Below are 14,704 nucleotides of genomic sequence, written 5' to 3' on the forward strand. Positions count from 1 at the left end.
AATCTATTCAATGAAAGTAAGTTTTTCTCAATTTATATAGTAATTAAAATTTTTAAAGACCAAAATATCTTTTGCATTATGTAAAAAGTTTTTCTTCAAAAAATAAAAATATATGTTTCAGACTCCATGAAAAATCCTAATTTATATTCTCATAATTTTCATGTCCATTCTAATATGTGACATTTTTGCACAAAAAAAAAGTTTGAGAATTAGTAATTTTAATTTATATTGATAAATATTTTTAAGTAATAGTTTAATATTTTTAGTCTAACAGCTCAGACTTAAACTTTTAACAAATACTTTTAACTATTATTGATTAATTATTAATAAAAAATAATAAATTATAATATATATTTTAACATTTCTCTTTTATATACATGTAATTCCCATGTGCATTCTAATGCGTGACATTTCATACAATCATTTGCCGGGATGGTTCTCAATTTTTTACATAGCATTTTCCAATTAAATTTGAACTCAGGATGTTATACTATTAAACAAGGAATAAGCTTTCATTTTGTTCATCAGTTGTGCAAAATTGGTTTATTTGACTTAAAATTTCGTTTTCTCAAATTATTAAAGATAAAATTAGGTGTCCCAAACAGATTGGTTTCAAAGCAATTCTGACTCAAACAACATATCTCTATCTAGTACTCAATTTTCTTCATCTTCTATTAACCTTTTTTCTTCCTTGAATAATAATGATACTGGGGGAACAATTATCAGCTTTTTTTTTTCTCCTCCTTTAATTATTTTCTTTTTTCTCATCATCATCTTTTTATATCTTTTCATTGTCAAAGGTTTGGCTATTGAGATGACTAATGAAGTAGCAAGCACCGGTGATGACCCATATCTACCAAACAACTAATTTGTGACTTTTTATTGAAAATTGTCTCACTATGATTCTCTTCTTTTTTTTTTTTTCCCTCCCCTCACTTGGGGAGATTAATTAAAAGTTTAATAACAGTTACTATGGAATAAAATTAATCTTATCTATAATAATAATAATACATATAAACAACTCTAAGAAGCATGATATTATAAATGATATAAATAAGAATATGACATATATAGTTGAATGATTATTATTAGTTTTAAGATCATTAGTTAATTATGTCCATAGAGGCTCCCAAGCAGAAGCAAGATTGTTGTCATCAATGAAGCAAGACATATCAACATGATTATTATTGTTATTATTATTCTGAGGCTGAATCATCATCATGTGGTGTTGTTCCTGATGTGAAGATGATTGATGAGTATTACTAGTACTCATTTCCATGCAAATGAGTGCAACCAAATTGGTTTGTTGGCAGTGCATGTTAACAAGCTCAGCTTGTGCTTTTGCCAATTGTGCTTGAAGCTCACTCACTTGCTTTTGGAGTTGGCATATTGCTCCTGCACAACCATAAACTGGGTCCCTAATTCTTGCATTTGCCTCATACACCATGCTGCTCACTGCATCTGCCCTTTGGCTTTCTGGTAGTTCCTGAAAATTCAATCCAATTTTTCTTCTTAGTTGCAAAGAAATTCATTCAACTCTTTCTTGCTTATTTTGCAAACTAGCTAGCATCCTCTTTTAGATAAAATACTCATTTTTGTTAAAAATTATATTTGAGACCTTAAACGGGCGGAACTAGATTAATTTTTAGAGAGAGGCCAAGAAAAAATTTATAATTAACAAAAAATAAAATAAAAATTTTAAGGGGGGCTAAATTAAAATTTATGCATAATTTGTAAAGAAAACTTAATAGTTGGGGGAGGCCATTGCCCCCCTTGGCTTCTAATAATAAAATATTTTAATTAATTAAATATTAATAATTAGTGATAATTTTTACATGAAATTCACATCATGAATTATTAGATAATTCAATTAAATATATCTAATTAAATATATTAATTCATCTGACGATTCACTATGTGATAGATAATTTAAGTTTTATAAAGAGAATTATTAGGACTCAAATCTTTTATAATAAAAAAATACATAATTTTTAGTGGATAGATTCCAAATGTGGGCACCTAATTTTGACCTATGATCCCATATAGTGGTAACACCATGGGAAGCACCAAAAGAGATTGAGAAAGAAAACTGAAAAAGAGAGCTGAATTAAGCACCAACCTAACATGTTATTATTTGACTAACCCATTCTTCTTCTTTTTTTTGTTTAAAATTAATGAAAAAGAAAAAGAAAAAAAAAAGGAAGAAAGGAAAAGTGATTTCTACTTGGTAGAGTTGAAAAAAGAGGGGAATTATTATGCAAAACTTTTATTTGTGTTAGGAAGTTAGAAAACAAGCCATCATCATCAACATGATGTCCATCAATTAGGTACATATTTTGACCAAAAAACCCCTCTTGAAATGATGATGACACCATTCAATTCAACTGTTAAAATTCTTTGTTTTCTTTGAAGAAAGAATTAAACTGAGATTTTGATATGTGGCGTACCTGCAAGAACTTGATAATGTTACTTGCTCCAAAGACTCTATGGGCAATGGTGAACTTGAGTGGATCAGTTGGAGGGAAGTAAGGAGCAAGAACACACTTCTCAACGCAGCGGCGACGGAGGATCTTACAGGCGGCGCAAGGGCTCACCACCACAGGTGGAGGCGGCGACGGCGGAGCACAGGAAGTTGGAGATTGAGATTGTGAATTGGGAGGAGAAGAAGAAGGAGGAGGTGGAGAATTTGAGATCTTTGTGGGGACGTGGATTATTGGAATTGATGGAGAAGAATTGAGTTTGTATTCCATTTTGTTTTGCATCGTATGTGTTTGATTATTTGTCTGAGAGAAAAAAGTTGGAAAACAGAGGAGTGTTTTTTTCTGGGTTTTAAGGATTTAAAGAGAGACGGGGGTGTGGGGGTGCTATTTATAGGGACCAAATTGGTGTGGGGTCAAAATTGCTGACTTCATACTACGTATTTAACAAGCTAAATTAATCTTCATCTTCTTCTGTAAAGCCGTATCAAATGTGTATAATCCAGCGTGCTTATTAAGATTACTGTTAATATAAGTTTTTAATTTTTTAATAAACTTTTCTAATTAATAATTTTAAGTACTTTTGACAAAACTCTTACGTAGCGTTTGGTGGAGAGACAGAGACGGAAAGATTGAGATTGAGAGACAGAGATTAAGAGACATGGATTGAAATAAATTTTAATATTTTTTTGGTGCAAAATAAAAGACAGGAATCGAAACAAGAATGAAATTCTAATTTAATTTGTACAAAGGGTAAAATTAGAATTAATTAATTGAAATGAAAGTATTTTAGGTATAAAATGTTATTAAATTTTCAGTCTCTATCTCTAAAAATTTCAGTCTCCTATATCTCTATTTTTTGGAGGTATTAAAATATTAAAATTTTAGAGATAAAGACAGAAATTTTAGTACCAATTTTTGAACTAACAAACACAATATTAAGTCTTAGTCTCTCAATCTCTGTGTTAATATCTCAAAACAAATGCTCCCTTAAAGATATACGATGNAATGGCCTAACTCCAATTCAAATTTAACGAGCGATAAAAATCAACAATATCGATTCTAAGAACAGGAAAACAAATATTTTCTCAGCAGACTGTACTTTAATTTATAATAATTATAATTATTTGTTTAGTTTATTTTAACTTACAAATTGATTTTCATGAATTAGAAGCATAAATCAATTTTAAATTTATGACTTCTAAAGAAAACATTAACAAAAACAAAATAATTTTATAAATATCAATTCTAAAAAGACATCTATTTATTCTATTTATCTATTTTATTATATAAAATCAGATTTTTATACTTAATAATGGAGCTGACATGACATAATTTTGATAATATTTTTTATTTATTTTTTAATTCATTAAATACAATTTATGACGCTAAATTAATTATATCAACTAACTAATTTAATTAGATATTTAAATATCACACAATTTATTATAATTTATATCAATTTATTTTGGTAGTATTTTTTAATTTATTAAACTAAATTAATTATACTAATTATGTGTATTAATTAATTGATTTGATTAATTTATTAATCATTAAAATAATAAATTTATAAATAAAATAGGCAGCTAAGATATTTTTAACTAATAATTAAATTAAAGAGTTAACCACCAATTATACCCCCAGATTTTCTAAACGCTGATAATAATACCCCTCACTTTTCGATAAAAATATCGTTGGATAATTTAAAAACGTGCACCAAATGCCCGTCCGGCAAGTGATGCCTTCTCCGCTGATAATGAGGTTAGCTTCAATAAAAGTGATGCCTTCACACACTTCCGTCAACAGAAAAGGCATCACTTGCCGGATGAGCATTTGGTGCACGTTCTTAAATTATCCAACGATATTTTTGTCGATAATAAAAGTGAGGGGCATTATTGTCAGCGTTTAGAAAATCCGGGAGTATAATTGGTGGTTAACCCTAAATCAAATCAAATCAAATTATACGTATTGAGACAAATTCAAATCATGTGAGAGGGTTGGAAGAGTTGCATATAGATTTCTATTAGCGCTGCGAAGTCGAGGGTTTATTAGCAGAATATTTTGGATCGAAGTTGATCAACATTTGAGGGTAATATTCGACATACATACTAGCACTACAAGAAAAATATTGAGAACCGTCGGATTTACCGTCGGATGTGACAATAAATTCATCACCCTAAAATATTACCGTCGTTGATGTTCCGACAGTAACATTGACGATAAAATTTGGAGGGAAAAAAGAAACTTTAGCGTGCTAGCTACCGGCGGGTAAATCCGACACCGAACCTTGTTTAGTAAAACGTAGTATTTTGGTTACAATTTATTTTCAATATGTATTTTATATTTTAATATATATTTTATACAGATAATTATTTTTTATGTACATATAGCATGATTATTGTCATGATTATATTTCGTTATTGTAAAATATGATTAGCCTTCAAAATATCTAATATACAAATTAAAACACTAAAATAGTAATTTAAATAATAATATATAATTTAAAATTCTATTCTTTTAGGTTTTATATTTTTAAAAAACTAAGTAAATTTTCTCTTTAACACTACCATCAAAATTTCTCTCTTTCCATATATATTACTAAATAATTATTTAAAAATTCACTTCCCAACACAATTAGAAGCCAACTCTTATTGATATTCATAGTTAAAAAAGTTCTTTCAATTAAATAGTTGTTACGCAAAAATTAAAGCTAATTTGAAAAGAAGATCAATAATATTTTTTTTAGTTGATTTTTAAAAAAGAACACTAATTTCGTTTAAATCTAAGAATTGATCATCTTAACGAATATCTAATATAAATTTTTTAAATTAACGATTAAGTACCAAAAGTTGAGTAAAAAATTATTGTGGGGTCAAATTTAATAATCTAATAGGGACAAATAAATATTATTATCATATACTACTCAAAAAAATTTCAAATTGTAGTGGGGGCGCTTGCCCCACACCACTGCACTTGGAACCGTCCCTGGTTACATGCACCACGTTACCGTCGGATTAATCCGCGGTAAAACCGACGATAATCGTGCCCTAAATTCGAACCGCAAACCCTCTTCCCCTTCATTTCGAATTCATTTTCTCTCTCTAATCTCTCACTTTCCTCACTCTCTCTAATCTCTCACCTCTTAGTCTCTCTCTAGCCCCTGCCGCCGCCGCCGCTGCTAGCTTGCCCTGTCGCCATTGGAAAGACTGCCGTTGTCGCTACTCGAAATGGCCCCTTCTCTCTTCTCTGTTCCTGCCGCTGCTGCCCTGCCGCCACTGGAAAGGCTGCCACCTCCGCTACTCTAACTTCCCACTTCTGTCTTCTCTCTTCTAATTGCTTAGCATTCCAGGTTTTCATTGAATCTGTTTTTCATTCTGTTTAATTTATTATTAGTTAATATTAATTTCATTCAGTTAGTTGATTTTTAATAATTAGTTTAGTTAGATTAATTTCTATTTTAGTTGATTTTAGGTGGTTAGGAGTTTTCATTGAATCTGTTTTTTATACTGTTTAATTTCTGCTTAGTTAATCTAAATTTCATTTAGTTAGTTAATTTTTTGTAATTAGTTTAGGTAGATTAATTTTTGTTATAGTTGATTTTAGGTGGTTAGGTTAGGATAATTTAGTTAGATTGATAGGTTCTGGTCTCTGCTCAATCGCTCAATGTGTTTGGAATCATTATTTGAGATTGTCGATTCTTGTTGCTGAAATTATTTGAATTGGTCTGAATTATTAATTTTGCGTTTTACTATTAATTTGGTTGAGGAATTGTTGTTGAATTTGTTTGAGCAATGCTTAACTATTTTGATGATTTGCTGGATGCTATTGCTTAGTTAAGAAATTACTATTTTAATGTTTATTTTGCTGATTCATATTGTTGTTGGTTTATGCTGGTTAATTGCAGCTTTTTGCCATATGCATTGCTAATGATGTTTCATCATGTTATTTTGTGCTTTTCTTGAGTTTGAATTTCAAATTTTTTGGATTGTTAGAATGCTTTGAAAAATTAGAATGCTTTGAGAAATTGTTAGAATGTTTTGAAAGTTAGAATGTTTTGAAAAATTATTAACAAAGTTAGAAGGCTTTGAGAGTTAGAATGCTTTGTCAGAATGTTTTGAAAGTTAAAATACTTGGAAAAGAAAATAACATAGAAAATAAGATAGAATAAAGTTAGAATGTTTTGAAAGTCTAATTTAATTATTTTGAAAGTAAAACACTATGTACTTTCCTTTTTTCATTTATTAAACTAAACCACTTTTTGAATTATTTGTTATTTCTTAAGTTTCTTCTTATGTTATTATTTATTAGTGTTTGTTATGTTATTAATATATTTGCTGTACACACATGATGACAGGCAGCAGAGGTAGGTCAAGTGGGATACGTGGTCGTAATAGAGGGCGGGCTTCTATCGAATCCCCCAGGACTACCTAGTCATCGCCCTCTACTTTGGTTACCCCATCGACCCCTGTGATGTCACAGGTAGGTCCATCGGACCAACAATTTATCATGATCTTAAACCCGAATTGGGTACCACTTTCTACTACGCTCCCTGCAGATGCAGCGACAATGTCGACAGAGCTTCGGTGGGTGATAGCTCCAATGCCCTCGAGCAGGATTCCCCTCCATCACGGCCCGTCATCTGGCTGAGGATTTGGCTCGATGGCATGCAGTCGTGAGTTCAATTTTTTAATATTAAGTTTATTTATCTTAAGTTTGTTTATGTTAAGTTTGTTTATCTTGAGTTTGTTTATCTTATGTGTTTGTTAATGTGCAGTTTTTTCTTTGAAAGGTTTGCACCAAACCCCAATGCTTGAACACACGAGATATCTGAGGTCATTAAGTCCATGTACAACCATCTGTGGTCGACCTACACGCAGATTCCGGCTGAGACCAGAGAGCTCTGGTTTCAAAAGTGAGCGGTAAGAACCCAATTTGATTAGAATTGATGTACTGTATTTGAACTATATTTTATTCCAACTAATTAATGTTGGTGAATTACTTTATGCAGTTGAAATTCATATAGGATGTGGAGCATAACCTCATGATCTGGAAGTTCTACGACCACTGTATCAAGCTACTGGAGACTCATTTTTGAGATAACGAGGGGTTCAAGCGTCGCCGTCTGACAAACATCGCCAACAGGACTTCACCCAGGTCGTCGAGGTACATAGGTGGGTCGGCGACCTTCATGAAGACGAAGACGAGACTGGTAAAAATTTTGGCATTGTTTTATGTTATAGTAGTTACTTGAATTAGTTATTTAATTTGTTCAATTATTTTATAAGTTACTTGTTCTGTTGGTATAGAACTATTTTGTCAGTTTAATTTCTTTTTTTTATTATTATAAAGTTACTTAAGTAGTTAGTACAGTTTAGTTAGTTTAATTTTCAGTTTTAGTAGATTTAGGTGGTTAGGATAGATTAGAATAGATCAGATTAGGCTCTGAGATTATTGAAAAATGTTAGATTATTGAACTGTTTATTGATTTCTGCTGCTGAAATTGTTTGAAAAATGCTTGACTGTATTAATAATAATAGATATTTGGTTTTGATGGAATCCTTTAAGGGTGGCTAAATCCGAATTTATCGGGAGACTCTGTTGAAATTTTTATAAGATTTTCAGTTAAATCGAAAAAATTAAAATTATGTTTTCGAAATTAGAATTAATATTTCCTGCTTCATATATATTTATCTATCATTGTTTACTTTGTTCGTTTATTTTATTGCTTGGCTGATATATTAATTTGTAGTCTAAGTCGTTGGATCGTGAGGTGACATTGGCGGAGACCTTCAAGTATACCCATACTTTGAAGGCAAACAAGGAGAGATTTGCTGACGAGCGGTCTGCGGCCCATTATGTGAGTTTAAATTAACCCTAAATTTCAACTTTATTTTGGTTTAAAGTCAATTATTTAACTATTATCTCAATCACAACTAACGTGTGTGACGCAAGAAGCATATTAACAGAGGTTGGAGGCCGCGACCCAACAATCTGAGCCGCCTAGTGGAGCCAACGAAACCGGCTCCAAGACCTCAGTCGTGGATCGCGACAGGATTTGGCATGAGACCGCCTCTGAACCCCACAAGAATTGCTGCTTCGAGTTGGGCTCGTTCTTTGCCAGTGGCATCCACTCTTGTGCGTTGGCAGCTTCCTCTGCCACCAGCCCTGCTGATCCCCAGGAAGTTATCGACCTGAGGAAGGAGGTGCAGAAGCTAATACAGGAGCTTCACCAGTAGGAGGAGGAGTTTAAGCAGAGGTATCAAGAGATTCTTGCACACATTACCGTCAGCTCAGACTTGACGGAGAAGCTGGAGCAGCTCGATTGGTTACGACAACAGATGGAGGAGTACAACCAGCAGATGGGTGCTGGAGGCAGCGGCACTGCTGGTTCCATCGACGATGCTGCTGATGGGGTATCGACAGCAGCACCAACTCCACCGCCTCAGTAGGGAGACCACAATGCCGACGATGACGATGATGATTATCAGGATCTGTAGGGGTTTGGGTTTTATGTATTTTTGTTTGTTTAGGGTACAGTACTCTACTTTTGTGACATTTTATTATATTTATACCATTTATTTTTAATAAAATATTTGTTGATTTCTATTAATTTTAGATTTCCGATAAGAATTTTGTTAAGAATGGTTTTAATTTTATTTGACTGTTCGTTGTCGCTAAACTGTGCCAAATAAATAAATAAATATAATTACTATTCTAGGATTCTTGCGGTACATTTTGGCGTCATTTCAAGTGAAATGACGCCAAATCCGACGGCAATCATCAACTCTGCCAGTAATTAGCATTAGGCGAAAAAAATCCACAGGTAAGGGGTTTTCGGTGTTGTTTATACCTTTAACTATAGAACGACGATAAATTTGATGGTAATCATCATTTTTCTTGTAGTGTAGACTAATGTTGCAATATGTACGAATATCTTCAGCGCTCCAAATCCAGTCAGGAGCCGTTTTCTATAATTGAGGATCGTCGTACAATGTCCACTGGAACTGGAAAAAACATATAATTCTCTAATTAGCAATAGAAGACTAATAGATGTAAGTCATAAGAAACCTAAATGAATCATACCTCATCAAACCTAAGAGCATCCAGCCTGTGTCTCAATCATAGTCCTATACCATTATGGTGGTCTTTAGTCTGTTGTCTCAGTCTCGCCAACTTATTCATGGAGGAAAAATTATGTTCAATACTTAATATTGCAAATAGTAAGAAATGACAACAAATAATAAACATTAATTACCTCAAAGTAAACAGAAATCTGAGTACATCGTAGCCGGCGGGACAGAAGGATGGGAACCTGTGGTAAATCCACGGGAACGCTAACGGTATGCACCCGACAAATGTCTGTCACGTCATGCCGAGTAGCACTGCATAATGAATAGTAGGTGTGCGATGGCAATGCAGAACCCCAAGACAACTATCTGCAACTACAGGAGCAGCAACCATCTGAACAGGACAAGGTTAGCTGACTTGTCAGTAAACAAATACCCCCCAATCAACATCCATAAGTAACACCAGGTATACTGGCAGAGAGTGTCTGGGCTTGTCCCTGGCAGAAGATGTGTGACCCTATTCCTAATTTAAGTCATCTTCATATTGAAATTCTACTTCTTATCATTTGGCTGAGGTGAAGGCCTATCATTGAACAAGTCCTCAACCCATTGCCATATGGGGTGCTTATGATATTGCTGAAATCTCTAGTGAAACCTCCAATCGAGTCACTATCTGTACGCAAACCAAGATGGTGAACCACATTCTGTAGTATGATGATGACCTTGCCCCACAGAGGGTGAAAAGTACGGGCGGGTCTCCAACACTCAACAAATACATAGGGTAATGACTTGTCAAACGTGAAATCTCTTAGCTCTATTATGTGTCTAAACCCAGTATGCTTAATGTATAGTAGTAGGAACTAGGACGTCAGGTGGTGAGATAAATAACGTCACACGACATGGCAAGAGTAACCAAGGTGTCTTTAAGAATACTGTTGATGAGTATTTTCTAACTTATTGCATATAACAATGCTAACAACTTAATTATAATTAATTTAATTAAAAAAGCTCATTTTACAATAGCAATCATAAAACGCAATTATTTAATAATATCCTGATACAATAAAATTTTCGGTAAAAAAAAAAGATAACTTTGTATATAAACTACAAGAAATGGATTTACCGTCAAATTTAAGGGCGAATATTAAGGTTGCTTTATCGGCGGATTTATCAGGTGTTTCGGCGTCAAATTCATTAGATCAAATAATTACTGGCAGATTTTCGTTTCCAACGGTAAATTCGCCGATAATAATTGGAGGGAAGACGAGAAAGATAGGTGCAAAATTCGATAGTAAACACGTTTAATGGAACGCTACATTTTGGTGACTCGCAACACGTAGGTAAATTCGACAGTAATCGTCCCCTGAATTCGAATCGCAAAGCATCTTTCCCTTCATTTCGAATTTCTCTCTCTCTCATCTCTTCTCTCCGTCAACACCTCACCGTTATCCCCCTCCGACGGCTAGGGGTGAAAAAAAGTTAGGCGACCTACCAGGGACCTGCAGTCTGACCTGTGTCTGGCCTGGCCTAGCTTGATAGAAAATAGGCCCATGCTCAAGCTATTTAAAAAGCCTAAATTCTTTAAAAGGCTAGGTCTAAGTTTTCGAAATAGCCTATTGGGCCTGCTAGGCCGGCTTGGGCCAATACTAGTAAAAATGCAATAGAAAGAATTTGAACTTGAATTTTCTATAATATTAAATACGTTTTTTCACTAATCCATTTGTTTCTTGAAGTATATATGTGCATTTTTATTTATTAAATTATATTTTATAATTTTAAAAATTAAATTACAATTTACATTTAATTATTTATTAAAAAAAAAGCCTATTGACAGGCTTCAGGCCAGGCCGAATTTGACAATAGATCAGTCTTAGTACTCATTAAAAAGTCTATACCAGGCTAGTATACTCTATTACAAGCAGGCTTCAGGCCAAGCCGAATTTGACAATAGATCAGTCTTAGTACTCATTAAAAAGTCTATACCAGGCTAGTATACTCTATTACAAGCCTGACCTGTTAAAAGTAAAGTCTGGCTTGGCCTACCCTATTTTCACCCCTACCGACGACACCCTCTTACTGATCTACTGTCACTACTGCAAACGCTTCTGCTACCGCTTCTACTCTTCTTCTTCTTTTTTTGGCGCTGATGTGAGGAGGAAGGTCAGAAGCTCTTGCTCAGCCATTTTCTTCCCCTGTTAAAGCTTATTTCAGGTATATTTTTTTGAACTTCTAAAATAGGATTAAGGTCTGAGCTTACTTGTTATTATAAAATAGGATTTGTGTTGATTATTATTGATTTGTATTGATTGTTGTTGATTTGTGTTGATTATTCAGATTGCTTAGTGAAGTTTTTAATATATATTTTTTTATTATTTGTTCTTAATCTTTAACTTGAAAATTATTTTTTGGTGCTTTAATTTTCTTTTCAAGTTGCTTGCAGTTTCAATTAGGTGATAATTTAGAATCAATTAGAGAATTTATAAAAAATAGTTTGATGATGAAGAAATTAAAGCAAATCATATGATTTAGGGTTTATTTGTTTTACAAATGTAGAATGCTTTGAAAGTTTAACAAATATGTGCATTTGAGTTTATTAGTAACAATACTTGAAGCCTTTTGGTCAGTGGATTAGGATTTAAACACTTGTGTGTTGCCTTTATGATTAAAAAAATTAATAACTAAAATTTAATTGAAGATAACAAATCAAGGAAATTTATGTTGAGTAAATTGTTCGATATTTAAAAATTTGAGAAAGATTGAGAGATATTTGGTTTAGATAGAACTCTTGAAGGGTGGAGAAATTCGAATTTTAGGGGAGGCTCTATCAAAATTTTTATAAGATTTTGAGTAAAATTAAAAATTTAGAATTATGTTTTGAAAAATTTTAGTGAATTTTAATAGATGCAATTGTTTATGGGCAAATGAGTTTTATGATTGTGTTAATTGTGAAATTGCTTGGTAAATTAACTTATTTGATTTTCTTAGCAATGAAAAGAGTAAATAAACTTTTTTTAATTGGTATGCTCTTTGCAGACATGTCGACAGGTAGAGGTACACTGAATTAGCTTTATGGTTATGGTAGAGAGAAGGGTTCTACTGATACACCTGGGACTTCTCAGTCGTCTACCTATACTTCGACTACCCGCGTGACAACTCAGGCAACGGATTCACAGGTCATGGTCCTAAACCCGAACTACGTCCTTCCATCATGGATTCATATTCCAGATACACTTAAGACGTGTAATATTTAGTGTGTATCATATTTTGGATGACTACGTACCCAAAATATACGTTTTTTTTTTAATGATTTTGAGCACAGTACCTAAAATATATATATGTCACATAACTATTATAGATAAATATTTGATAGCTTACATAATTCAGTAAAATTATATTTTATTAATTAAAAAAAAAAAAAAAAACTTTGTCATGCTCAAATATGAATAGACCTTCAGGGTTTCGGTCTCCAATATACCAAAGCCGCCTTTGTTACTCTTTTCCCATCAAAAGAGTTGCAGTTCAGCCTCCTAGGAATACAGAAGGCTTTGGTTGAGGAAGATCGAAAGAACCACAAGATCCAAACTCTTCCAATCGTATGATTCATGTTTATGAATTCAGGTACGCTTCCGCATTATGATAGATATATTTTTGGTGATTCAATATGGATGATTTGGGTTATGAAAATTAATTTATTCCAACACTGTATGACTATGACCGAAACAAGGGGAAAAGAGAAAAAAAAAAGGAAGAAAATATGAAAAAAAGTTGGTTCGATAAGATATTTCTTGAAGATTTAAAAAAAAAAGGAAAAAGTGAAAATTTTCATGAACCATAATATTTAGAGTGAATATGTAACAAGTCATTTAAAGCATAGGCTACATGGTGATTAGATGACAGGCGATAATTTTGATTGAGATGGTAATATAAGTTGTTGTAATATTTAACAGCATTTTAATGTAAGAATGGTACACTTTCTGTTCTTTGGAAATTCAATTACCTTTTCATTTCTTACGTGCTTTTAATAGATCAAGATGAATTATGTATACGTAATTATCATTTATAGTTAGATGTTATCATCATGATGTTTATTTCAACAATAACGGTAATAATCATGAAATGGTGATAATTAATAATAATAACAATATTAGAAAAAACAATAGTAACTATTATAGTGACAACTGAACTGACGAATTGAAGAAGGTGAAGGTCAAAATTTTCTGATATGATGATGGTGATGATTTAATTAATTTTCAACTATTTATTATTATATTTTTCATGTGGCCTTGTTTTTTGTTTGTTACTTAATAATGGTTATATTTTACAATAAATTTAGGACATTGTGTTGTATCTTTTTAAGGAATAGACATATCAAAGTCCAAAACCATTGCTTATTTTTCTCATATATAGTTGCATTGTCCCAAATTTCAATTAATGAACACTATGTGAAAAAGAAAAATGTAAAGTGAATATTGGAGGAATTATTCTTATTAGAATCTAAGCTTTATTGATTTGTAAGTTCAAACTACTTTTCATTGAATCATTGTTATAATAAGCTGTTCCACATGGCAATAGTATAATTTTGTATAAACTAATATTTTGTTTTTGTCATCCCTTAGTAGAAGGAAATTTGAAATTCTAAATTAGTGTTCTATCATTTAATTACTTGCATATATCAAATAAAAAGGAAAAAAATGCTCCGTTACCATATTTTGAAGAAAAAAAAAGTCATACATTTCATATGCTTTTGGCTTTTTTTAGTAAATAGTAAAGTAACGTGGAAACTGGAATATCACACTCTGAAAGGGTAGGTACCAGGTACATGCAATATTGCAATATAATATTATTAATTAGCTGTTAATTCATTTCATTATTTTTTGGACCACAAAATTTAATAAGTTCAAATATATGTAATTCAGGACAGTCCTTTGTTTTTCCTTTGTAATTAATTTTCACAAACCATTATTTTGAGGATTATTCAATATTATTCAACGTTGTTCTTGTATATTTGTTTACATGTTATATGTTTTATTTTAATTTGTGGTGTCTTAGCTTATAAGGATACATGCTCAATGTTCAATTATAGAGGTATGTAAATATATACTAAGTTATTAAATTAGGAAAAAAATTATTTTTTAGCCAATATTAAATAATTTTTTGAGA

The 14,704-nt window shown here is 32.1% G+C and overlaps 1 protein-coding gene across 1 annotated transcript; it reads right to left on the reverse strand.

Annotated features, from left to right (window-relative positions):
* On the reverse strand, positions 1,015 to 2,847 carry LOC107616798 (LOB domain-containing protein 1-like). Its single transcript, XM_016318718.2, has 2 exons — positions 2,448 to 2,847; positions 1,015 to 1,486 (listed from the first exon to the last, which is right to left on the reverse strand). Exons 1-2 carry the CDS (start codon positions 2,760 to 2,762, stop codon positions 1,112 to 1,114), a joined length of 690 nt encoding a protein of 229 aa, XP_016174204.1. The 5' UTR covers positions 2,763 to 2,847; the 3' UTR covers positions 1,015 to 1,111.

This window comes from Arachis ipaensis, chromosome B09, assembly GCF_000816755.2.
Source record: "Arachis ipaensis cultivar K30076 chromosome B09, Araip1.1, whole genome shotgun sequence".
NCBI classification, from domain to species: domain Eukaryota; kingdom Viridiplantae; phylum Streptophyta; class Magnoliopsida; order Fabales; family Fabaceae; genus Arachis; species Arachis ipaensis.